Below are 27535 nucleotides of genomic sequence, written 5' to 3'. Positions count from 1 at the left end.
GTGGAACCAACCTAGATGCCCTTCACAAGATGAATGGATAAAGAAACTGTGGTATATGTATGTATATATATATATATATAATATTCCATTGTGTGTGTGTGTGTGTATATATATACACACACACACACAATGGAATATTATATAACCATAAAGAATGAAATTATGGCATTTGCAGGTAAATGGATCGAGTCAGAGAATATCATGGTAAGTGAGATAAACCAATCCCCAAAAAACGAAGGTTGAATGATTTCTCTGATAAATGGATGACGACACATAATGGGGGTGAGGGGACTGGGTAAGGGAAGAAGGGAGGAAGGATGGATTGTGTAGAGGGAAATGAGAGGTGGGGAGGGAGCAGGAGGAAGGAAAGATAATAGAATGAGACAAACATCAATACCCTATGTACATGTATGATTACACAAATGGTGTGACTCCATGTACAACCAGAGAAATGAAAGTTGTACCCATTTGTGTACAATGAATCAAAAAATAATTTTAAAAAAAGAAAATACAAAAAAAGAGCCAAACAGTAAATATTTGAGGCTTTGCAGTTCATACTGTTTTAACTACTGCCACAATAGCCCAAAGGCAGCCTAGACAGTATGTAAATGAAGAGGTGTGGCTGCATTCCAATGAACTTTACAGACATAAGCAATGGGTCATTTTAGTGATCCCTACTGTATACACCAAGGGAAGTACATATGTGATATTTATCTTTCATTAGTTCACATAACTACTTAATGTATTCCTGTCTAACCCTTACAATTTTCTGAGGATACAACTGGGAACAAGCAAGCAGTTTGTTTCTCTGTTATTCTGAGACCATTTAAAAGTGAGACACTCTTCCTCCTAAAGGTTTTTAACCTCAAGGTTTGCCAGATTTTCCTCTGTGGAACAAACTTTCACTGGAATCCCAAAAAGTTCCACAGTTTCAATGAGTTTTGGCAACTCTTAAGAGGCACCTCGTTTGATAAGAAAAGTATGGGTGGACCCAGCATATCCTCTGGAATCACTATTGCCTCGTCTTCTTGCAGAGACTTTATTATTATTACTATTAATTGCTATTTAGGACAGTGGTTCCTAAACTACAGCAGGTATTCACAAACTCCCCAGAATTTCTGATTTCACAGTCTTAACAAAATGCCATTGCTGCTGGTCTGGAGGCCACACACACTGGATTTAAAACACCAAATTGGGCTAGAGATGTGGCTCAGCGATGGTGTTTGTCCAGCGAGCACAAGGCCTGGGGTTCAGTCTCCAGCAGCACACACACACACTCCAAATCCCATCACCCTATAAATCACTATTATTCAGCATATAGAGTCTAGTGTCAGATTTCTCCAGATTTTCCTGCTTTCTTCCCTACAGATTTGCATCCCCTTAAGTGGGGATTTACTCCTCATCTTTATGCTATAAGGGAGTTAACAAATTCCTCTTGGAATCCAGGAACTCTAAGTTGAGTTTTGTCTCTCTTCCCCACAATTAGCACTTCCCATTATTTACCAACATCCTCTAGTTTCCTGAATGTTGATTAACCTGTCTTCAGAGAAATAGCTCTGCCCTTCTCATTAGCATCATCGTTCCTGACCCTCACACAGAAGAGGGCAAGAGGACCAATCAAGAACCCAAGGAGGCTAGGCATGGTGGTGCACACCTATAATCACAGCAGCTTGGCAGGCTGAGGCAGGAGGATCACAAATTCGAAGCCAGCCTGAGCAACTTAGCAAGGTAACTAGATAACTTAGACCTGTCTGAAAATTTAAAAAAACTAAAAGGGCTGGGGATGTGGTTCGGTGGTTAAGCACCCCTGGGTTCAATCCCTAGTACAAAAAAGAAAAAAAAAAAATGTTTTGAGTTACAGTCAATGAACACTTCAGACACAATAAGACAGGGAGTGACTCAATCAAGTTTATTTAAAACAGACACTTCAAGTTAATTTTTTAACCATGTGAGCTTACTGGCCCTCTGTGTCTCTCATTCTCTATCAGGAGACCTGCTCCAGAACCCCAATCCTAAAGGGCTGATTCAGGATTCTTCTCACAAGCAATGACTTGCAGCCACCTGGTTAAACTCTCTTCAGAAAGCATTTCTAAAACCAACCTCTAAATGAAACTTTTTTCCAAGGGGTCCAAAAGAAGAGATGTCCTGAAACATAAAGACTATTCTTTCTCCTAATGAAGTAGCAAGAATTTAAGTCACTGTGAAATCAGATCCAGATGCTGATACATCTTCAAGTCCAAAACCATGTCCAGGTTCTCTCCCCTCCAATCCATGAAGAGAGAACAAGATATCCTCTTAGGGATGCTATTCCTCCAGGTGGAGCTGAGCACTTTTAAAACAGAGTGGGGGACACACAGGGGCTGAGTGAGCATGGCTACTGAAAAGGCTTCTTTCCCAAGTGGGATCTCTGATGTTTGTCAAGGCTTGAGCTCCAGCTGAAACTTTTGCCGCAGTGGGAACATTTATAAGGTTTCTCTCCTGTGTGAACCCTCTGATGTCTATTAAAGTTCGACCTCTGAATAAAGCTTTTCTCACAGATGGGACATTTATAGGGTTTCTCTCCTGTGTGGATTTTCTCGTGGTGGCGCAATCCTGAGAAGTCACTAAAGCCTTTCCCACAGTAATCACATTTACAGGGCTTCTCTCCTGTGTGCGTTCTCTGATGTTTCACAAAGTCTGAGCTCCGCAGAAAGGCTTTTTTGCAGATGGGGCACTGAAAATACGTCTCTCCGGTATGAGTTCTTTGGTGAAAAACCAACTGTGAATTCCTATAAAAGGTTTTCCCACACTCCCTGCAGGTGGGGAGTTTCTGGGACATGGGGGCTCGTGGCTGCCCCTTCTGACTGGCCTCTCTCTTCTCCTCCAACCACATGGCAGACAGTTCTGCTGGAGGAGGATTTGGCATAGACTGACCTATTTGCTTCTCAGAACTCCTTCCATGAGGAGAGAGTTGTTCCCCCGCCACCTCACCCTGAAGGTTTTCTGGTGCCTCAGGGAGATTCTCTCTTCCAAAGTGTCCTGATTCATCTTCACAGAAAAAGTCCCTCAAGGAAGGCTGAGGAAGTGCCTCACCCAAGGTGTGACAAGAAGCAACCAAGGGTTCCTGGTCCCTGTGATTTTCCAAGTTTAAGTTCTCTTTGTCGTTTTCTTGTCTATCTCCTGAAAGAAAATTTGAAATGGTTCAATATTATGCCCTATTTTCTAACTTACTTCTCAAAGAAGGGGTCACCAGAAAATATTATTTTTACCAAGACAGCATTAGTGAGAGAAAAAGAAAACTATCAAGCAGCCTGATGCTCCCAACTTGCTTCAACTGTACTGGATTCAGGGCTAAGTGTTCAGCTCTGGAGCTGAGAATTTCTGAATAGCAAAGGAGGGCTCATAGCAGGCTTTTCTAACCCCTCCACAAATCAGCAGCAAGCATTTCTTAAGGGTCAGGAAAAATAAATATACTATACACCAGCAGTACTTTTAAAACTGATTTTTTTTTTTTATGTAATTACACATAAAAGATAAACATGATCACTAAAAAGAATTTGGGGGGAGAAAAAACTACACACAGGAAAACCCAGTCAATCTCAATTGTATTACTGAGATAGAAATGAACATATGCTTCCTTCCAGTCTTTTTATTTAACCTATTGTGTATGCTATTTCAGATATAACTGGTATCATATTGTACATTTAGTTCTATATCTGGATAATATGAATTATCCCATTTATGAGTAATTCAAAAAGTCATGAAATTTATTAAGATGTTATTTTACTATGGGTGCAATGCAGTAGGACTATAGTATAAAAGTGAATCCTTCAGTCTTTGCTGGAATCCAGTATTTACATGTACTTTATTTTAGAGATGACTTCTCACTATGTTGCCCAAGACAGCCTCAAACTCAAGTGATTTTCCTGCCTCAGACTCAGTCTTATAGCTGGGACTATAAGTATGGGCCACCATACCCAGTTACCTATGCTTTATGAACTCACATGAGCAGTTATATTTATTTTCTCACAATGTAGGTTTTTGATTATTTACTGCTTGCAGATGCATATGATAAAGATTTTTATTTTGGTTGCAGGATTTTTTCAACTTTTATAAATTATCCCTTAGATCTCAAGAGGCTATTTAACGTTATCTTTCATAGGTTCACATCTTTCCGATTACCTGCCAGATATTTAGGCTTCTGCTAGAGAACTAGAACTGAACTTGTTTATTCTCAAAGCATTAGAAAATGTTCCACTCAAATGGCAAAGGTGCTGTCTCTTCTCTTTAAAGAAGTCTTTATAAATAGCATCTTAAAGAGTTGAGTAATGGCCCATTAGAAAAGTGTCATACTAAACACATAAAGTATTTAAGAATCCTCTAACTGTGGAAATCTGTTGTTTATTATGTCTTTGTGACTATAAATAATGCTGTGATAATCAGTTTTCTTCATAAGTTTTTACCCACATTTCTGCTTAACACTTTAAAGGAATTCTTCAAAGTGGAATTACTGTGTCAACGGGCATGAATATTAAAGCTCTTGACACCTACTGGTAACCTGATTTCCAGAACAACTCTGCCATCCCCTAGTATGTGAAACAGGGCAGAGGGGGAGATGAATAAACACTCAAATATTCAATGTTTTTTAAATATGTGCCACACATAGAGGAAAGGGGCCAAGGGGAGGGAGAAGGAAAGGGATATACTGGGGAATAATGTTGGCAAATTATATGGTTATATTGTGTGCATGTACAAATATGTAACAATGAATCCCACCATTGTGTATAATTATAATGTACCTATAAATATGGAAAATAAATATATGCCATCTAGTTCAGTGAAAAATACATTTTCATTATTTTAAATTTTAAATTCTTAGTTATGAAAGGAGTTTTTCATATTTATTAGCTATTTTTCATATCCCAAGACTGCTGTCCATTTCTTATTACGAAAGATATTTTTCTTATTAACCTGCTTTAACTTTTCTATATTAAGAAAAATAATATAGAATAATAATTTACCTATTGTATTGCTGAAAAATATTTTTTATCAGCTTATACCCTTATTCCATTTGGGGTTATTTTTATGTATAGAAGTTGCTGGGGATTTGCTTTTTAAAGATACTCAAATCTATCAGTCTTTTCCTTAATGATTTTTTTTCATCACTTTTATACTTACAAAAAAATTCCCTATCCAGACACAATTCAAATATTGGCTCATTTTCTTCTTCAAACTTTACTTTCATATTATATCTTTAAAAGATACATTTCCAACTTATTTGATATATTATGTTATAGTTTGGATATGAGGTGTCCCCCAACAGCTCATGTGTGAGAGAATGCAAGGTTTAGAGGTGAAATGACTGGGTTATGAGAGTTTTAACACAATCAGTGAAGTAATCCCCTGATAGGGATTAACTAAGTGGTAACTGTAGGCTGGTAGAGTGGTGGTAGGTCCCTGGGCACACCTTTGGGGTATATATTTTGTCCTTGATGACCAGAGCTCCCTCTCTGCTTCTTGGTGTGATGTCTTGAATTGCTTCCCTCCACCACACTCTTCCACTATGATATTCAGTCTCACCTCAAGCCCCAAGGAATGGAGCCAGCAGTCTATGGACTGAGACCTCTAAAACTGTGAGCCCCAAAATAAACTTTTTCCTCCTCTAATTGTGCTTGTCAGGTCTTTTGGTCATAGCAGCAAAAAAGCTGACTAAAAGAGACATAAATAAAAACTAAACTGATTCTTTTTTCCAAGCATCTTTTTTTTTTTTCTCCAGCCTTGCTCATTAAAGAACAACTTAAAATTAAAATTATGGCTGGTGTACAGCAAAGACAGAGTACATGCCTAGCATGTACAAGACCCTGGGTTAGATCCTGAACCAAAAAAAAAAGGGAAGAAAATCTTTTGTCTTAGTTGAAGCTTTAGCAAAGGAAAATAATTAATTAGACCCTACTGGGTAGAAGAATGACTTTTCCTTTCCTTTTTTTTCCTCCAGGGTTCTGGGATTTACTGCATATGTCAAAGTGTGTGAACAGGGATGGGAATAGATGTACTGGTTAGATAAGTTCTGCATAACTACAATGTTTAGAAAAAGTGTAGACAGCAAAAGGTAACTGCCATTTTACAACAGCATAAGTTCAGATTTCTTCTTCCCTAGTCTTAAAATATATGACTAAAATGAATTATTTGTTGATGCTGTTATTTAATAATTGTTAGGTACAAAGAGATTTAACAAAACATGTTTTTCTGTTTGTTTATTTCACTCTGCTGAGGGTAGGTGGTTACTACTCACTATAACCAGAATGAGAAAAGTCTAGTTATTCTGAACCTTCTTGCTAAGAATGATAATAATATTGTTACATAATCTTTCTTTTTGGAATTCTAGCTCTATCTACTTTGGTCTCAATGTGTACAAATCTCAATTCTCTGAGAAAAAAAGCTATCACAAGAGACAAGATTGACGGCAGCAAATACAATGTGTGTGTGATCTTGATTAAATATATGAGTTAACAGCCCTATAGCCAGAGAAAAGGACACTCAACTTTAGATCCAAACCAGACTGACCCAATCAGGTTAGCTCTAACCAATGTAATAGAAACTAAAGTAATACCTCCTCTACTACCTCCAATTTAAGAACAGGAGATAAAAAATGATTCCAGACCAAGGATAAATCACTCACCTGTGCAAGTGAGTCGTGGGATCTTCTCACTGACATGAAGCTGCAGTCCTGTCAGCTCTTCCCCAAATACTGCTGAATTAGTCAGGTCAGGCTTAGTGTTGGAAATACCTGCTTACAGAGAGATGAGCATGTGGGCCTGCATGAATGGGGATGCCTGGGAGCTCAAGCTGTGTCTCTCAAAGGAACGTCCCATGAAGGGAAATGTGAAGCCTCCTAGACCACTTAGGGAAGCATCCCTGAGAACAGTGCATGGAGGTTTGACACCAGTTCTCACAACTGGACTAGGACATGTGTAAAGGCCACAAAAATAAGAATCTGAATAGGTGACACTAAGCAGACCACTGTCAGGTTGGTGCAAGGATAATGACAGAAATCCCACCTGTGATTATTTTGAGGCAGTGTGATTTAGTAGGAAAGATCCTAGACTCAGAGTCAATCACAACTGAGTTCCATCTTAATTTGGCACTCGAGAGCTCTCCAACAGTGAGCAAGTGCTGAGCTGGCACTCACATTCATCATCTTTAAAAGGAAATACCATCTTTAAAGGGAAATACCCACTTCATGAATTAAAGATGTTACTGTACATAACACAACTGTTCCCAGCACTCAGGAGTACATTCAATGCAAGGAAGTTCTGACTAGAACTTTTCAACTAGCTTCAGTTCCCAACTCTGTCTGTAAATGACTTCCTTTACCCACAGAATTTAAATTGGAGCAAATGTCTCTATAAGTGCACAGAAAATGCCTAACAGTCTTCCAGTCTTTCCATCTCCTTATGTCAAAGTTGACCCATGCCCTTACCTCCCGAGACCATTTTTCCATAGGTGTCCAGCATGAGATCCCAGTACTGCTCCTTTTGACTAGAATCCAGGTGTATCCAGTGCTCCTAGAAAAAATAAAATACTGTCACTCCAATGAAGGTGTCTGAACCTGCCTTTCTTTCTTATAGGAAAGCTGAGAAGAATGGAATATGCCATAGGATTCTAGCCATAGGATCCTGGACATCAGCAGATCTAAGAATTCACAGGAGCTGGGCACGGTGGTGCACACCTGTGATCCCAGTCACTCGGGAGGCTGAGGCAGGAAGATGGCCAGCCTCAGCAAAAGCAAGGCGCTAAGCAATTCGGTGAGACTGTCTCTAAATAGAATACAAAATAGGGTTGAGGATGTGGCTCAGTAGTTGAATGCCCCTGAGTTCAATCCCTAGTACCAAAAAATTGAACTCATGGGAGAATGAGTCAAGGAAAAAACAGGTCAAGGAGAAAATGAAAATCCTTTACATCAGTATTTCTTGTTTTGGTTAGAAAACATTTAGGGTTAAGTTCTGGGTTTTTTTTGGGGGGGAGGGGCTGCATGTATTTAAGAGTGGAAAACATACAGAAGGAGGCTTTTCTATACTGTTCCTTTTTTTTTTTAACTCTTTCAAGTGCTTATAGCATGGGTCTTTGGCAATAAGAGCCTGATATTCTTACTATTTAATGAAAATTCAAGAAGGAAAACAAAGAAATTTAAAAGGAATTTGTTGAAAAAGAAAGTAAAAATCAGTGAAAACGTAAGAAGAATCAACAATGAAGCAAATTGTTTTATATATAATAAGCCTTACTCTGAAACAAAGATTGATGGATTCAAAAGACAAGTCAGATGCTGCAGTCATTCACACCTGGAAACTCAACAGTTCTGCATGTACAGCATAACATTAAATTAATTTTATTCTCAGTTAGAGGAAAACTGATATTTTTATAGAGCAAAGTATCCCTCTATTATCCACAAAGCAACCCTTCTTTTCCCATGGAACCAAACTACAAACAAAATTGGGAATGCCACCCAGCTAGGATTTACTTTCATAAATTCTAATTTCTGTCTCCCCACTATGAAGCAGACCACTGGAAACTCGGGAGTAGTTAGCAAACATTCTTTGGAGTAGAATACACTGAGTTTCAAGTCCCAGCCTTGTCAATTTCTACCTATGTAACTTTGAGCAAGTTATTTAACCTTTTAGAATTCTGGTCCTCACCTAATGACAGTATTGAATTCAAAAACTTGTTGGGAGGTTTGGAAGAAACAAGGCAATGTCTCCTGTTTTCAAAGCACACCATACTTTTCATTTATAGCATTCATCAGTTTATTAAATACTTAAGTGTGTATGTATATACGTGTATATTCACATGCACATACACACACCAAGTAGTTGACTAATCTTCACCTCTACTAGCATTAAACTCCTTGAGAAAAGGAATCAGTCATACTCTCCAATGCCTGTGATGGAGGAGGCACTCAATATTATGTTGTCAGGCTAAAATAAAGCTCTCAGAATGTAAGTCCTCAGTAGATAATATATATTATTACCATCTGCTGCAGTCTCCCAGACTCACCCCCCAGGCTTTGCAGAGAAAACCAAGGAAGGGATTCTGTTCATTTTCAGGATTCCCTAAGTTCATAGCCAGCATTATGTCATAAACAGCCAGGAAGCAGAAATGAGGAGAGGAATGAAGTAGTCATCTTCCTATCACATACAATATACCCTTCAGGGATGGTATTCTCAGTCCTGAAGCAAATCTGTCCCAATGCATCAAAGAAGGTGGAAATGGCTCGAGGAGAAAGGAGACACCAAAAGGTCTTCAATTAGCAGTGCTAAGACAAAATAACTTTGAAAAGGAAAAGCTGAATCTTCTAGTGTGGAAAAGGGCAGGAAGCTGAAAAGTGATCTCAACTATTAACTAGAACAACATTTTTAATATAAATTTCAATTTAAAATGTTTAAAAGTTTTGCTGAGCTAGGGATGCTAGCAAATGCCTGTTATCCTAGTGACTGGAGAGGCTGACACACGAAGATCACAAGTTCAAGGTCAGCCACAGCAACTCAGAAAGACCCTGTCTCAAACTCAAAAGTAAAAAGGACTGAGGATATAGTTCAGTGGTGAAGTTCCTCTGGGTTCAATTCCCCATACCAGTTTTAAAAAAAAAAAAAACAGAAAAAAGTATGAACTGCTGGCAGCTTATTTTGTTAATGCTCTGTGAATAAGACTATTTTAATAACTTCCTAAAGATAACCAGTCTGAGCAAATATTGCTGAAAACAGGAGCCCTTGGTCTTCATGGTCAGAATACACAGATCCTCACTTCACTGCTAGTAGAGAAAAGGATGCAGACACCAAGCCCAGTAATAGACTGGATGGCCGGCTTGCTGGACACAGGGCCTATTCCATGGGTACCAGATGAATAACCACTAAGAACAGTACAAGACAAAAAAGGATATGAGCATCAAAGCCCATAAGGGTGCATCAGATCATTCAAAAGTCAGAAAAGTTGCTTCAGGAGTCTCTGCACAGTGTACCTTCAGCTTAAAGCAACACACTTACTCAAGGAACTGCTAAGATGCTCATGAAGTGTGAATGACACCCCCACACTTGAGACACAGGACACAAATAGCAGCCATCTTGCTCTTTTCTCATATTTAGAAACTTCCAAACAGCTCTATTTTTGTGTGGAAATAGCACCATCTTGTGGACTGATAAGACATTATCATACCTGGTTTCACAAGGAGGGCTTCTATCCTACATGTTTGAAAAAAAAATCTGGGGGCTGGGGAGATAGCTCAGTTGGTAGAGTGCTTGCCTTGTAAGCACAAGGCCCTGGGTTCAATCCCCAGCACCCAGAAAGTACTACTGTGTAGTGACAGTGATACCACTTCATTATTCTGGTATTATTCAAAAAGCTCCTATTCATGGAAGAGATTAGAAGTAATTACTTATATTTTAAATTTTCCTACACTTCCAATGGATTCATTAAATATTAAGTTTTTCTGAGGCAAATAATTGTTTTCAGTTTGGGGGAGGGATGTTGGGAATGGGTAGGGATTTTTGTTTGAGTGGTTTATAATCAGTTACTACTTACATGTAGAAACAAGTATATGTACATATAGTTGTTAATAATGAATTGGTGCTGCTGAGTATTCTGATCTTTTAAGTTCTCCAAAATAGGAAATGGTTAATGACTGTGCTTTCCACTAGTTAAAACATATTAATAAGTTATATATACCTGTCATAGGGATACTGTATGTAAGAGGCAATAATCTCCCATGCCTGTTTGAGATATTTCATAGAATACCCACATCTTTTATTTTCTTTAATATTATTTATGATTTATTTATTTACTTATTTACTTATTTATTTATTTATTTATTTATGGTTCTAGGGATTAAACCTTGGTTCTCCTGTGCTCTAACATTAAAATATATGTCCAGGGCCACAAATCTTCCTCACCAAGTAATCTCCTGCTTAACAACTGGTTTCTGGTACCCTGATTCACTAAAAAGGCATATTCCTCTCCTGCTACCTCTTCATTCTCCTTTCCCAAAGGTAAACTGCAACACAGGTATTCTACTTTCTAAATCTCTCAACATGGAAAGTTGAAACCCAGACCCTAGTCTAGTCATGACATTAAGGACCACCTATTATTTACAACCTTCTCTATTTTCTGCCTATACTCTGAAGTACCTCCCAAAGCAAGACCCAAGAAGAGTGCTTGCAATATTTTAAACGATATTTCAATTAAGATGTATAGGTTCCTGAAGATTTTTTTAATCAAATACAACTTTGCAGAGTTAGTAGCTACATAATCAAAATAAACCTGTCCTAGAGACTTTGTTCTACACCCAAAATAGAGTATCAGGAACTAGGTTTGCCTTTCTGCCTGAAATAACTGAAAAAGGAGAGAAAATATACGAAGTGATGGCTTCCAGACACTGCACATTACGCAGAAAAGAGCTCTCTGAAAGTAAACAAACAAACTGGGTCCTATAGTTGTCCAAACGTAATTCCTGGAGAATCCAGGCAGCAACACAGAAAGGAAGAACCCCAGTGGAGCTATGAGGTCCCCAGAATTAAGCAAAGGAGCTCAGAGGCTGCAAAAGGAGTCCTCCTCAAGTCTAAGAAAAGGACCACCAAAAAGAATCAGAGGGAACATTCCCCAAGCTCACACAGCTAGTTTCACTAGCCAGAGTGGAAAACCCAGTATAGTAAAAGGCAGTAGGCAGAATACTCAAAAGGCTATTGCCTCAGTAGTGGGGAAAAATTAGCCCTATATTAAAGGCTTCTCTGGTACTATAAAGTAATCACCTTAGCCAGACGTAGTGACGCACATCTCTCATCCCAGCATTTCAGAAGGCTGAGGCAGAAGGATCACTAGTTCAAGGCCAGCCTCAGCAACTTAACAAGACCCTACCTTAAAATAAAATTTAAAAGGGCGGGCGTGTAGTGCAGTGGTAGAGCACCCCTGGTTCAATCCCTAGTATGGCCAAAAAAAAAGAAAAAAACTAGCAATCTCCCTTAATCCAAGTTTCACTTTCCATGGTTTGTTACCCATAGTCAACTGTGGTCTGAAAATACTGAATGGAAAATTTCAGAAATAAACAATTCATAAGTTTAAACTGCACATCATTCTAAGTAGCACAAATGAAATCTCTCACAAACATTAATCATTCCTTTGTCCAGCATATCCACATTGTACATGCTACCCACCTGTTGATCATTTAGTAACCATATTGGTTGTCAGATCCACTGTTATGGTATCCCAGTGCTTGGGTTCAAGTAACCTTTATTTTACTTAATAAAGGCCCCAAGCACAAGAGTAGGGGATATGCAAAAGAAAAGTCACAAAGTGCTTCCTTTAAGTGAAAAGTATGATTTTAAAAAAATCATATACTGAGGTTGCCAAGATCTACAGTAAAAACAAATCTGTGAAACTGCAAAGAAAGAAAAAGAAATTAATGCTAGTTCTGATGTTGGACCACAAACTGCACAAGGTATAGGCACAGTGAGTGGTAAGTGCTTAGTCATTCACCTTATTTCATCTCATCACCATAGGCCTTGTGTCATCTCACATCATCATCATAGGGTAAGAACAAGACAGTAAGATATTTTAAGATATTTGAGAATAAGTTAACCACGTAACTTTCATTATAATACATTCTTATAATTGTTCTACTTTATTAGTAGTCATTAACCTCTAATCTTTCCTGATTGATAAATTAATCATAGGCACATAAGGATATGAAAAACAATTGTATATGGTTCTAGGCATTCACTAGGGGTCCTGAAACATAACTTCCCCAAATGAAAGAAAACCACTGTATAACAAATTTTGTCCAACCAATTTAACTGCATCCCAGAGAAAAGCTTAAGAACACTTTTAGAAATACAAAAATATCCAGTATCCAGGCTGGGAATGCAGCTCAGTGGTAGTATGTGTACTTCACAAGCACAAAATCCTGGATTAAATTCCCAGTTCAAAAAACATAAATAAATAAAATCAAGTTAAAATTAAAATTAAATAAAACCAGTGAGAATATATTAAGATATACAAAAAAGATACACTATATGCAGAACAATGATGATAAGACTCATTTGGCATGATTCCATTGTATATAAAATTTGGGAAAACAAACTAATATGTGGTGATAGAAAGTAGACAGTAGTTATCTCAGGATGATGTGGAAAAGCAAAAGGGACAGGAGAGAGAAAACTTTATAGAGTGTGATGGGTATATTTATTATCTTGATTGTGGTTATGCTTTTAGGACTATATGTATATGTCAAAATTTTCCAAATGATACATTTTAGATATGTGTAGTTTGCTAATTTTATATTTCCATAAAGGAGGGTAAAACATTATAAATAACCTGCTAAACAATAGAAATAACCATTCAAAAATTTTAAATAACTCCCAGGCAAACTATACTAGGAAATAAAACAGATTTTTCTTTTCTTTTTTTGTTTTTGTCAGGATTCTGCTATGTTACCCATTCTCAATTCTCCTAACTCAGGCTCCTGAATAGTTGGGATTATAGGCATGTGCCATCATACTCAACCAATATAGTTTTGTCTTGGCATAACCTAAAAGTAATAAAGAAATGTCCATACTTGTGTAGAGACAGGATTTGTCAGAATTTGCTAGATTCCTTTACTCAAGATGACAATTAGGAAACATCCTGACTTAAGTACTAAACTCAGGGTTTATTCTACATTTATTGTAACTGTTACCCAACCAGGCCTTTCTCTTTACTCCCTTCACAGGCTGCAACCCTGGTAATCTTCCTGCCCAATGACAAACCCTTGAAGCCTGGTTCCAAGTAAGAGAGGCAGGAGCCCAGCTCACCTGAGGTACAGCAGGGAGAAGTGCAGCTCCAAAGTTCTGATCTCTAATGAGCCTTTCCTCAGGTTGGGCAGGAAGCTGGGAAGCAGCCAGAGCTGCAGTGAGAAAAGGAAGTTTTCAGAATCTGGATGTTTTCCTTAACCACTCCCCAGAGGGCACAGAAAACAATCCCCACAAATTAGAATGATCCATTCTACCATTGAAATTTCAAGATTTATGTTTACCTCCTAACAAATTCCCCCACCAAACTTCCAGTCTCATTTATATTTTCTTTGACTTTCTGTCCTCCAAATCAAAATCCAAATGGTCTGGCCTAGACAAAGTGGTTTACAATACAGACTTTGAACATCCAAGTCAAAGTGGTACATGTAGATCTACTGTTTCCAAACTTTCAGGGACACCATATCATTTCAACTCAAGCTACGCCTAATAACACAATCCCTAAATTTTGCCAAGAGAGCACCATATACCACCCTGGATAACTGTTCCTCACCTAATTCTGGTTCCGTGTCAGATTCCTTTTTCACGATGTGATTCAGCAGCTCCTGGGGTCCTGCAGGTGAACTCTGAAGTTCCAACTCTGGAGGTGCCCCTTCAAGATGGGGCTCTACTTCACCCACTTGGCATCTGGAGGATTCCTTCTTCTCTGATAAGATTTCCTGTCCTAGAACTTGGATGCTGATCTAGAGAACACACAGAACAAATTACTGAAGGATGCAAAGTCAGGATTTCTAAAGGATATGGAGCTAGCCTTCAGTAACAAACTGGAAGATAGTCTTCCTAAACATGGAGTAAGTAGAAAAGAGAAAACCAGTTAAAAATATATTTAGTCCAGCAGGAACCAATGAAAGGATTATCACAAGAGACACTAAAGCTAAGGCCTGAACCAGCCTGAGAGACCTCTAAAACATGCCACTATATTGTTTCTACTACACATTCCCCACGATTTAAAACTCAGGTTTTGTAACAACTCAAACATTCTAAAAACAGAATGGGAAAGGAGACTTTATTTTCAATCCCCAATGGCTTAAGTGTTGAGAGTCACAAAGTCAGAATTAGGTGAGTTATTAAGAAATGCAGATGTGGTGTAAAAAAACAATTGGACCAGGCCTGGTGGCCCACACCTGTAATCTCAGCTACTCCTAAGGCTGAAGACTGAGGCAGGAGGATCACAAGTTCAAGTTTGAGGCAGGCTGGCAAATTATGGAGACCCTGTCTCGAAACAAAAAATAAAAGGCATTGGGGATGCAACTCAATGACCCCCAGTGCCACAGGAAAAAAAAAAAAAAAAAAATGGTCTTTGTCCTTGATTCCTGGCATAGAGTTCCTAAAATTCTTGTAATTTCCTGAAATGTCTTTTGTTATTCACAATGGCCTTGTCAATCATATCAGAATTTATGCTAATGAGTTACCTCTTAGTGGACCCCAAATAGCTTCAGGATGAAGGTGGATTGATAGAGAAACTAACCATGTGATTAAAGTATTGAAACTTCAATGCCCCAACATTACAACTTCTGGGGAAGGAAGAGAAACTGGAGATTTTCAATCACCAATGGAAAATGATTTGATCAATTGTGCTGAAACATTTAAGCCCTCATAAAAACTTCTTACTGCTAGAGTTCAGGGAGCTTCCAGGTTGGTGAATTCACTGAGGTACTGATAAGGTAGCATACCAGGAGAGAGCAGGGAAGCACCCTATGCATCTCTTCCATTTGGCTGTTAAAGAATTGTATCCTTTATAGTAAACTGCAAACAATAAGTATAGTGCTTTCCTGAGTTCTGTATGCCATTCTAATTATCAGATCTGAAGAGGAAACTGTGAGAAATGCCCAATTATCGCCAATTTTTCAGATCAAATCATGCCTGGAACTTGTGACTGGCATCTGAAGTTGGGGAACAGTCTTATGGGACTAAGCCCTGCATGGGTGGTGTATGTGCTAACTCCAGATAGTGTCAGAATTGAACTGGACTGCTGGATGCTCAGTTTGTGTCAGAGAATCAGAGAATTGGTTTTTGGTATGGAAAATTCTACACATTAAGGCATCATAAGTGGTATAAAAAAATAAGACAATATACCTGATGAACCCCAGAGAAGCTCTGTGCTTCAGTCCCACTTACCCAGTGCCATAGTCTCCTTGGATCTCCCTTTAAGCTCTCCACAAGTGTCACTGCCTCTTCTCCACTGCCTGGACACTGTTTACGCACCCACATCTGGATCTCTCCAGGGAGAATGGTTAGAAACTGCTCCAACATGAGAATCTCCAGGATCTGCTCCTTGGTGTGAACCTCTGGCTGCAGCCACTGGAAACACAGCTTTCGAAGCTGTCTCAGGGTCTCATGAGGCCCAGACAGCACCTGGTAACGAAACTGCCTGAAGAGCTGGCGTGCAGTCTCAGGGCTGGAGAGCTCCCCAGGAGTGGCAGCATCTGATCCAGAGAATGAGTCCTCTTCAGCCCTCGACAATGAGGGCAGCAGGCCTAGGGCCTGCCCCAGGTCAATAGGCATCGTCTGGCTTCACAAATTCTTTTAGGAAAAGTGTTTCTGAGGTGGGACTGTCTCTGGGAAGAACCAAATCCTCACAGGAATGCTAAAGAGAGAAACACATTGAGTGCTATACAGAGGAGAAAGACACATTTTCAGAAAGAACAATGCATATGCCCTACCTGAGTAGCCCTATGATCCATTTGGGTCTTTTGAAATGGCTCAAAATATGCACTATTCTATTTTGAAAGACCGCAAACTTGAAACCTCAGAGAAAACTCTGATACCATATCTAAATAGCCAGCATTGCCCTGATGTTTTAAAACATTCTCCCTTGGTCTTCAAATGTCCAGACCATGCAGAAGAATGAAACACACTACATGAAAGCATTTTCACTATAGGTTTCTAGGTAAACAGTTCTTCTGCAAAACAGTTCTATATCTGCAGACTACAAAATAAAGCTGCACAAAGACACTCATGCCCTAGGAATACAGGCTAATGTTGAAAGGATGAGATGATTCCATAATAGATGAACAGGCCCCCTCTACTTCATTCTCCCACTACGATATAATGTGCCACCACAGGCCCAAAGCAACAAGGCCAAGTGACCACAGACTGAAAACTAGAAAACTGTGAGCCAAAATAAACGTTTCCACCACATAAGTTATTTCAGGTATTCTGACACAGTGATGCAAAAATGACTAACAGAAATTTAGAAGACAACAACTGAGAAGCAGTAAGTGACAAGGTTAATATTAAGATATTTTATTAGAGTGCAGTGGCACACACCTGTAATCCCAGCAACTTGGGAGGTTGATGCAGAAGGATTGCAAGTTCAAGGCCAGCCTCAGAAACTGAGTGAAGCTCTAAGCTACATAATGAGACCATGTCTCTAAATAAAAAACAAAAAAGCCTGGGGATGTAGCTCAGAGATAAAGCACCCCTGGGTTCAATCCAGTACAAATGCGTGTGTGTGTATTTGTGTGTGTGTGTGTATTAAGGATCCGGAATTTCATATTTCTAGTTAACTTTCATGCATGTATTCCTAACAGTGTATCAGTGGTCAGTCCATAAATGTTATTATGAAAGAGTTAAAGATCATCATTCCTCCATAACACTAATGGCAATAACCAAAACACACACAATCACCTGGATTTCTGGTTGAATCAGCGATCAGTATAAAACTCTAGCTTTTTTAATAGCTGCTTTTTTCTTGAGGTGTAAGAAGCAACATTCTCATCCCTATCACTTCAGCAAAATAATTCTTTCTATATCAGAAAATCATTTAAAAATCAAAACGGAGGAGTGCCTCAACAGCTCTTGGACAAGGGCTGGATTGCAATCAGTATGATGAAACTGCAAGGCTTAAAAACAGCAGCCGTGAGTGTTAAGAGCAAAAGAGAGATGTAAAAGGTCAATTGGTAATGAGAGACACTAAAGTTTTCAACAATCCAGAATGAAAAACCTTCCTTAACACTTGTGTTAGTCAGCTTTTCACCCCAAAATACCTGACACAAACAACTTGGAGGAAGAAATGTTTATCTGGCTCAGTTTCAAAGGTTTCAGTCCATGGTCAACTGACTCCACTGTTTTGAGTCTGAGGTGAGGTGAAGTGTCATGACAAAAAGGCATGATGTAAAGCTACTCAACTCGTGGCAGCAGGGAAGCATATCAAGAACTAAAGTGAATGTAAGAGGACTAAACACTTGAATTATAAAACAGTTTATCTAACTGTAAAAAAGCAAAATCCAACTATATGCTGTTTGCAAGAGACATTTTAAATACAAAAACATAAATAGGATGAAAACAAAAGTATGAAAAAAAAGCTAGTCTATGCAAAGAGCAAACACAGATAGGAAAATTAAAATGGCTATATTAGTATCTGACCAAGGAGAAATGAAGACAAAGAGAAAAATAAAGAGGGTCATGTCATTATGAGAAATAAATCAATTCATGAAAAATAAATAATTAGTGTGGTTGTGTTAGTACAATGTAGAAGTCAATAAGAAGAGAAATAAAAAGACCATTTCAGGGCTGGGGATGTAGCTCAATGGTAGAGTGCCTGCCTAGCATGTATAAAGCCCTGAGTTCAATCCCCAGTTCTAGAGAATGGGGGTAATAGTCCATTAGAACAAATACATCAAATCACCTAGAACACATAACCCTAAATGTGTATGTATCTAGTAGCAATTCTAAAGGACAAATCTTCAGACACACTTGGGAGATTTTTATACCCTTTTCTCAGTAATTGATAGGATAAGAATACAAAACAAACAAAAAATCAGTAAGGGTTTAGAAAATCTGAATACTATAAACCGAAGATCTAATTGACATTGACAAAACACTAGACCCAATAACTGCAGAATATGCACTCCTTTTGTATAAAAAAACTATCAAAACAGAGCATATGCATAATTAAATTTCAAAAGACTGGAATCATAAAGTACATATTCTCTAACCACAGTGAAATTAAGTTAGAAATCAATAACAATAAGGTATCTAGAAAATCCCAATTTAAGGAAATTATTAAAATAACCCATAGTCAAAAAAGACATAGAAAAGGAAATTAAAATATATTTTCATACAAAATGATAATATAAACAGTATCTCAAACTTTGTGGAAAGCAGCTGAAGAATTTCTTAAAGGGAAATCTATGTTCAAAGAAATATGTTTACAAAAAAAATGAGTGAGGGACTAGGAGCATAGTGCAGTGCTACATTACTTGCCCAGCATGCTCAAGACCCTGGGTTGGAGCCTCAGCACCACTTTAAGAAAAAAAAGAAAGGCATAATGTATGCAGTTTGTAAAATAAACAAATTTTAAATGCACATATGCACAGAAAGCCTTCATTATCTTCATTATTATGAATTTGGCTTCTGAGTTTTGAATAACAAGTACCAAGACACCAAATAGCAAGATACTAATGTGTAAACTTGTTCAAATTTAGTTAGGTCCTGAATTAAGACAGCAATTTAGATAACATTTAGGAGAAATGCCATTAAGGGGAAAACTATATATCTTATACAATATTTAAACCTGGTGTTAATTATTACACACCATGATGGTGGTAAGAAAAATGTCTTAAAAGTTTCCAAACTAAATTACTTAATAGAGGGTTTATGAGTTCATAACCCAACCACCTTCTGTGGATCTGCTCCCATTAGTTACTAAAAAACAAAAACACCTGAGTTACCACAAATGCATACTTGTTACACTTACTAAAGCTTTAACAAATTCGAATTTTTAAATGTGCACCTATATAAGCATTCTTACTATACATACATAAGTTACATGGTTACACCTGTAAGTAACCAGTCGTTGAGCACCTACTACCTATCAGCTATTAGACCGCTCATGTTATTTCTAATGTTTACAATCACCCTTCAGGTTTAAGTATTAAAGTTTACAGATCTGGAAACTTGGAGGCTCACAAGTGGCAACCAGATTCTAATCTAGAAAGTGCTAAAGCCTGCGATTTAAGGAGGAGCACTTCCAACGTTTGTTAATTTGGGGGGACACTTTCGGGGTCGTCATGAATGGAAAGGGACAGCTACTGGCATTTAGTGCCCGGTCTGGATTGTGCTGACCAGCGGAATAGTCTCCACCCTGAGTCCCCTCACCCCCATCGATAGCACCCCGATGAGATACACCCTAGGCTTCTCCAGGTGGGTAGCCCTCCTCCCAAGGATCATTTTCAGTCCTCTGTGGAAAGCGACCGGGACGTTTTCGGTCCCGGCGTAGAGACCCGGCACCGCCCCAGCGCAGGGTCAGATCGGGTTTCGGGCGTCTCCCGGCACCCAGAGTCAGCACAGCCCGCGCGGCCCCTCCCCCGCTCTCGCCGAGAGCGCGCTCCCTGGCGCACAAATGCGCGCGTCCGCTGGCTCCGCCGCCGCTCCGGGAGGCCCGACGGAGTCTCGCGCTGACGCTGGCGACGCCAGGACCGACCCGGAGCGGCCAGCTGCGGGGCCTGCCCACCCAGCGCTCACCTCGGCCCGCGGCGCCGGCTCGGGCGCACTTCCGGGAGCTGGGCAGCTGCGCGCGCCACTGGCGGAGAGCGACGCGCAGAGTCGGAGTGAGGCGGAGCAAGGCGGCGCAAGGCGGAGCGGGATGGGGCGGGATAGGGCGGGGCCTCGGAGCCGGAATTGAGATTGAGGCTCCGATTGGCGGCCTGCGAGCCCCGCCCCATCGGCTCGCGCCTCACGACCTCGACCACTGTGGATCCGGAGCAGAGCCAAGGCTACCAGTCTGTCCTTCCTCCATTCATTCAAGCTTGGTGCTCACCAGACAGATATCGCACGCCTACTGTACTCAAGGCACTAGGACAAACCCTGCGAAATCTACAAAGATAATTCCCTTGCCTAGCACAGACCTCTTTGCTCCGTCCCGCATCCAAAGATGAAATTTGCCATTATTCATGGTTTTTTACCCTGGTGTCTCTCCTCCTTGCTATTCTTGCCTCCCTGGGGCAGTCGAGTTGCCCTAATCTGTTTTGCTGCTCCTCCAACTGTCGTAAAATATGCGTATCTTGGACTCTATTCTTCCACTTCTCATTCAGTGTTGGACTGAAGTGAGATGCCAAGCTCCCTTGCCACTTGTGTCTCTCTCCTCTGCCTCTCATTTTCATTCAACATGAATGTCAGTTTTGACTTCTCCTTCCCCTTCTCCTTCTCCCATTTGATGACTATTGCCAAGTCCTGTGATTTTTTTTTTTTTTTTTTTAAACTCATTGTCTGGCTGACACCTTTCCCTCTCTCCATTCTCACTACCTCTGCCTGGTCTCCATTCTACACCATTTGTGACCCAGACAAGGGCTAAACCTTCTCACCAGTTTCCAGCCTTGTCGATTTCCAGGCCCTCCCTACCTGGCCCACAATAATCATCTTGTGATACTAGGTTGCATTAACAGAAGTGTCATGTCCAAATCTGAGCTATAGACAAACAAAGAATACTCAAAAACGTTGTCAGTATAAGGAAATGTTCTCTGCCTGTCCCATGTTCAGAGGAATTGAAGACATCTGAGGAGTCTCTGGGGAGGTGGCATGATTTCTTCATATACTTCTAAAACCGACCATTGGAAAAGAATTTCACATATTTTGTAGGTCCCTGGGTTTGAACAAGACCAAATATATGAAATCTGAATGGAATTTTTCAATATTGATTTGTATGTCAATGCTACTTTATGAACTCCTGAGGACAGCATGACTAACAAGTTACAGGATATTTACAAGGGCACCTGCTTAAGGTGTTACTTCAATACCAAGGTGTTTTGCTTCTAGGAAAGCAAAGAGATAAGATGTTTGAAGGCAAAGTCAATGTTTTATCTTCAACAGTGGTAGGTTTTAGCTGACCAATATCCAAAGAAGGTAACATTATTTCAAAAGGTTTAATTGGACCATGGAACCCTTTGTGAATCTAATGAAAACTTTAAGACTTTTCCCAAGCCAGGCGTAGTGGCGCATGCTTGTAAATCCCAGTGGCTGGGGAGGCTGAGGCAAGAGGATCCTGAGTTCAAAGTCAGCAAAGCCCTGAGCAACTCAGTGAGATGCTATTTCTACATAAAATACTTAGGGCTGGATTTGTGGTTGAATGGTTAAGTGCTCCTAGGTTCAATCCCCAGAGAAAGAAAAAGAAAGAAAGAAAGAAAGAAAGAGAGAGAGAGAGAGAGAGAGAGAGAGAGAGAGGAGAGAGAGAGAGAGAAAGATTTTTCCCAAGGAAGCTGTATATAAGTATCTATATACAACATTTTGTTCTGAAATTCAAGGAGCTAACAGAGCTCTGAAGGTCATTCTTGGAACCCATGAACCTTAGGCTGAGACTTCTAATACTAGCAGATAGTTCCTAATATGGATGTGACACTTAGCAGTTTAATAATTTCTTTATACACTGGCAATTTGGGAACAGGCTTAAAACTTAACTTCATTCTGAACAGAGTTGCCAAAGAAATTTCTCAAATAGGGAAACAAGCACAGGGAATAATGAAAAGGTATCTACTTTCATTAACTCACTCATTCAATAAATATCAGGTGCCTCTTCTGTGCCCAGCACCATTACATCAACTGTGTATCCAACTACACAACGTTCTGCCCTCATAGGACTTTACATTTTGTGAAGTGAGAAGGACAATGAATAAATGCACAAGTAATAATAAGCATCATAACAATGATGTTTTATGTGGGAAAACAAATCAAGGTAAGAAGGACAGTTAGTGAAACTGGAGTTTTGAGATGAAATTAGATTTTCTTTGTTTCACCAATTTTTTTTCTGGGTTCTTGTCTTGCAAATGTGAAGAATAAAATCCATGGACAATAACAAAAGGGAGGAGTAAAAGAAGCAGGGTTTACTTAAGTGAGAAGAGAAGAGACAGAACTCCCGAAACGTGAGAGGGGGCTTGATAGCAGGAAAATCCACTTTGGTGCACTAGCTTAGAGGCTTATAAGGCTTCTGGATATGAACATTGACCAAAACCCAAGTTAAACAGGTGTTGAAAAATTACCAAAGTCATTGGTCAAAATCTATGTTAAATAGTTATTGGAAGAGTGTTAAGGTAAATGGCTTGATCCTTTAGCCTTTGAGTTTTTATCCTTCATATAACACCTATCTGGTTCATTTTCTTCTTCCATTTCCCCACCACATGGGATAAAGGAGTCGGGTGGAATGTTCTAATAGATAAGCCTCATGGTCATTACATCTGAAAAAGGCCTTGATGGGGCCCATCAATGTTTCTACTGGTTACTCTCCTAGTGTAGTCTCTGCCTTTGAATAAAACCTTAATAATGACCATTACTCTGACTGCCTGACCATTTTATTACCTATTCTATTCTTATTCATTAGTATTAGAGATAGAGTGCAATTTATATAAAATTACTAGGGAAGGACTAACAGATAAAAACAACCTTGAAACCAGACCCAAAATTAAGGAGCAAATCTGTGAATACCTGGGGGATCTTTCCAGGTACAGAAAATAACAAATGTTATTTCATGCCCTGAGACAATGCATGAAAATAAAGAGAAGAGATAAGAGATAAGAGGTAAGAGAACAGAGCCCTGAGCCACACCAACATGCAGGGCCAAGGAAATAAGAAAGACCTATCAAAGGAGAAAGAGACTGAGGGGGCATTGAGGTAGAAGAAAAACAGAAAGTGGTATCTTGAAGTCAAACGTATGAAGTGTCCAAAGAAGGATCAGTTAACCAACTGAATCAAAGGCTAGTGATCAAGTGTAAGATGAGGATTCAAGAACTGACAATTGGTTTCAGCCAAGGGAAGTTGACCTTGACAAGAATGATTCAGAAGAGAGAAAACTTGAATGGAACAAGTTCAAGGAAAAACGTAATTGGAACATCAAATATAGATAAGTCATTCATGAAGTTTTGCTATAAAGGAAAATAGCAGAAGACAAATTAGAAGGTATTGTAGCATGTTTATATGCTGACTGGAATGATTCAGTAGGCAGGAAAAACTTGTATTGCAGGGGAAAGAAAGGATAACTACTGAATAATTAATTGTCCTTGAACAGAAGAGAGGTCAATTGTTTAATAACAAAATTCTCAGGTACTCATACAACCTAGCTCAAATAGAAAACCCCCAGGAAGCCAGGCATGGTGGTGCAGGCCTGTAACCCCAGAGGCTCAGGAGGCTGAAGTAGGATAATCACAGATTCAAAGCCAAACCCAGCAATATAGTGAGGCCCTAAGCAACTAAGCAAGACCCTGTCTCAGAAATAAACAAATAGAAACATGGCTGAGGATGTGACTCAGTGGTTAAGCGCCCTGCTTTCAATTCCTGGGACCCCGCCCCCCCGCAAAAAAAAAAAAAAAAGAAAGAAACAGGAAACAAGCTTCACTGAAATGGAGCTTAAAGTCAAAATTTACAAGCCACACCAACAATAATCCATCATGCTGAGTGAGGGAAATGGGGAAATGTTCATCAGAGGGTAAAAAGTTTCAGTTATGAGGAATTAGTTTTACAGATCTATTGCATAGCATGGTGACTATAGTTAATAATAATGTATATCTCAAAATTGCTAAGAGTAGATTTTCATTATTCTCATCACAAAAATGTATGAGATGATAGATATGTTATTAACTTACTTTAATCCTTTACAATAAATACATATAGCAAGATATCACATTGTATCCCATAACTATATACAATTATTATTTATCAATAAAGATTAAAAATAATAGATTTTTAAAATCCATCATAAATGGCAGTTACAAAAAATAATAGAAGAACCTGTACCCCAAGAATTGGAAATAATAGTGCAATCTGCATACATTGTTGCAGGAAACAGACTGGTCAAGAAGCAGCCAGCAGCACTCAGAGAGAACTGCAAATTTTATTTCATGCCAGCAAGTCCAGAGGAAGACAAAAACTCCAAATTCTAAGACCCTATCCACAGTTCTCACAATATTTATGTTATATGACATCATCTTGGACCCAACCAATCACTGGGGCTTTTTCCTCTTTTTTAAAAAATTTCTAGTCTATGGGACTGAAGGCCTCATAGAGGGTCTCATAGTACAGGGTCTCTAACATAAAGGATGATCACAGAAATAGATAAGGAGAAAGGGCTCTTTCACAGGCATCTGTTATATTTCAAGAGGGAGTAGTCAGACTCTTAGGGCAGTTATTTACAATCCAAAAGGTAGGCTTCTTGGAGAATGACTGAGAGAGGGGAGGGTAACTGACCTCTTCCCCAGGCATTGTTTTTTGTTGTTGTTGTTTTGTTTTGTTTTGGTGCTAGGGATCGAATCTAGGGCCTTGTGCTTGCGAGGCAAGCACTCTACCAACTGAGCTATATCCCCAGCCCTTGGTTTCTTAACATAACCATTTTGTAATTTCATTTCACAACCAGAGCTGGTTTTGCCATCACAACATGACTCCCTGGGTTCAGTTCCCAGCACCACTAAATAAATAAATAAATTGAGCAATCTAAAGGAGATTTTAAAAATAAAAATTCTGAGTTGTCCAAAGACATGGAAAAAAATAAAAACAAAAAACTAGGAACCATAAAAAAAAGGAAAATTATGATCAACAGAAGATAAAACAGAAGAAGAATAAAAAGGAGAAAACAAAAGAAAACTTCAAGACCAAATATTTGTGTGTGTGAGTGTGTGTGTGTGTGTGTGTAATTAAAAGCTATTTACTTTTTAAATTAAAAAAATATATATAACCCTCATGACAAACAGACATGGCAAATATTCTTGTTACCACTGCAGCAATAAGGAAACTGAGATTCAGAGAGGGTATCAGCCTAATGAAAAGGCTCATCCAGTTGCTGACCCTAAATTTAAACTCTGCTTTTTCTAACTCCAAATACCAATGTTTCAGTATATGTTTTATCACTGTGACCAAAAGACCTGACAAGAACAACGCAGAGGAGGAAAAGTTTCTTTGGGGCTCATAGTTTCAGAGGTTCAGTCCATGGTCAGTTGACTCCATTGCTCTGGGCCTTTATTGTTCTGAGGTGAGGCAGAACATCATGGCAGAAGGACATGGCAGATGAAAGCAGCTCATGACATAGAAATCAGGAAGCAGTGAGAGCCCTGCTCACCAGGAACAAAATATAAACCCCAAAGATAGGCCCCCAGTGACCTACCTCCTCTAGTCACATCCTACCTGCCTACAGTTACCAGCCAGTTAATCCCTATCAATGGACTAATACACTGATGAGGTTAGAACTCTCAAACCCAATGATTTCATCTCTAAATTTTCTTGTATTATCTCACACATGAGTTTTTTGGGTACACCTCCTATCTAAACCATAATACCCAGGCTCTCCCCTCTCTGCTGCATTTACCCCATATAGAGCAGAGCAGACAGAACAAACTATTTAAAATGATTGGGTAAGGTTTAGGAGATCTGCTATAAGAGTTTAAATTCATACAAAGATGAAGTTAAATTGTATGAAATTATTATGGGCCAACTCAGTTATTTCACCATTTCTCAGAAATCTAGAAACAGAGGTGCGAAAAGATACATTTGAATGGAGAAAGAGGTTTGGATTGACTCAAGATTAAAGGAACAAGGGTATCAGTGGAGGCTATCAATGCAGGCTTTATGGAAAGGGCTGATCAAGGGACCAACCAGGGAAAGGAGACCAGAACAGAAACCAGTCCCAATGTTCTGCCTTTACCATTAAGATGTGGTTTGTATCTTGTTGACTTCTAGGGAAAAGAGAGTGAATTGGCAGAAGTGAATTATCTTCTCTGGGCTATCTGGAAAACAGAATTAAGTAAATGGTAACTCTGTGCTTTTGTTGTTGTTGTTTTCTTCCTCCTTTTTGGAGGGGGGTACTAGGGATTGAACCCAGGTTTGCTTTACCACTGAACTACATCTCCAGCACCCCCTGCTCCTTTTGCCTTTTAAATCTTTATTTAGAGATAAGTTGCTGAGTGCCTTGCTAAGTTGTTGAAGCTGACCTAGAACTTGTGATCCTCCTGTCTCAGCTTCAAAGTTTCAAGTGGGGCTGGAAAATGACTTCTTAATAGTGCCTACAGATGACAGAGAGGACCACAAACCTGGATCACTTTGTGAAGTTTATACCTTTTAAAATATTTAGTGGATAAATTCTGATGCTTCTCTAGCCAAACCAAATTCCTTCCTAAGGACATTAAGTCTTTAGGCTAGGGTTCTCAACCTGCAACTTTAAGATTTCAATTACCAACACCCTTCTATGCAAACATTTGTAGGGATAGACATTTTCCTTGAGTGGATCTCTATATATTTTTAGATCAACATATAATAATTGTACATATTTCTAAGACTTTTGTGTGTGTGTGATGGTGATCATACCCACAACCTCATGCATGGAAGGTTTATTTGTTAGTTTTCTATCACTGGAACAAAATAACTGAGAAAATCAACTGAGAGAAGGAAAGATTTATTATGGTTCACAGTTTCAGAGGTTTTGATCCCTGATCAGCTGGCCCTGTTGTTGTTGGACCTATGGTGAGTGAATACATCATGGTAGAAGGGCAGGGCGGAGCACTTCATGGCAGTCTGGAAGCAGAGTGAGAGAGACAGGAAGGGGCCAGGGGCAGGATATATGCTCCAGGACATGCTCTCAGTGACTTACTTTCTCTAACTAGTCCTCACTGCTTGCAGTTTCATCAGTTCCCATAATGGCATCAAATATGAATCCCTCAGTGGATTGATCTATTGATGAGATCAGAACCCTCACGATCCAAACTATTTCCCAAAATTCCTACATCTAAGCATTGCTGCATTGGGAACAAAGTCTT

General features: G+C 39.3%; 1 protein-coding gene across 4 annotated transcripts; it reads right to left on the bottom strand.

Moving 5' to 3' along the window:
* Window positions 1-1889: 1889 nt before the first annotated feature.
* ZNF18 (zinc finger protein 18) lies at window positions 1890-20363 on the bottom strand. 4 transcript variants are annotated; one of them, XM_079135306.1, is made up of 7 exons: window positions 20277-20363; window positions 15927-16395; window positions 14302-14491; window positions 13812-13903; window positions 7460-7544; window positions 6659-6769; window positions 1890-3159 (listed from the first exon to the last, which is right to left on the bottom strand). In XM_079135306.1, the coding sequence occupies exons 2-7, from the start codon at window positions 16311-16313 to the stop codon at window positions 2375-2377; spliced, it is 1650 nt and encodes a 549-aa protein (XP_078991432.1). In that variant the 5' UTR covers window positions 16314-16395; window positions 20277-20363; the 3' UTR covers window positions 1890-2374. The 4 variants fall into 4 exon arrangements, with proteins under 4 accessions (XP_078991432.1, XP_078991431.1, XP_078991433.1 ...); XM_079135305.1 differs by lacking the exon at window positions 20277-20363 and adding an exon at window positions 19573-20248; XM_079135307.1 differs by lacking the exon at window positions 20277-20363 and adding an exon at window positions 19911-20248.
* Window positions 20364-27535: the final 7172 nt, after the last annotated feature.

Source organism: Sciurus vulgaris, assembly GCF_902686455.1.
Source record: "Sciurus vulgaris genome assembly, chromosome: 3".
NCBI lineage: Eukaryota > Metazoa > Chordata > Mammalia > Rodentia > Sciuridae > Sciurus > Sciurus vulgaris.
The sequence above is the reverse complement of the archived record's forward strand: the minus strand, read 5'-3'. Positions and strand labels throughout refer to the sequence as shown.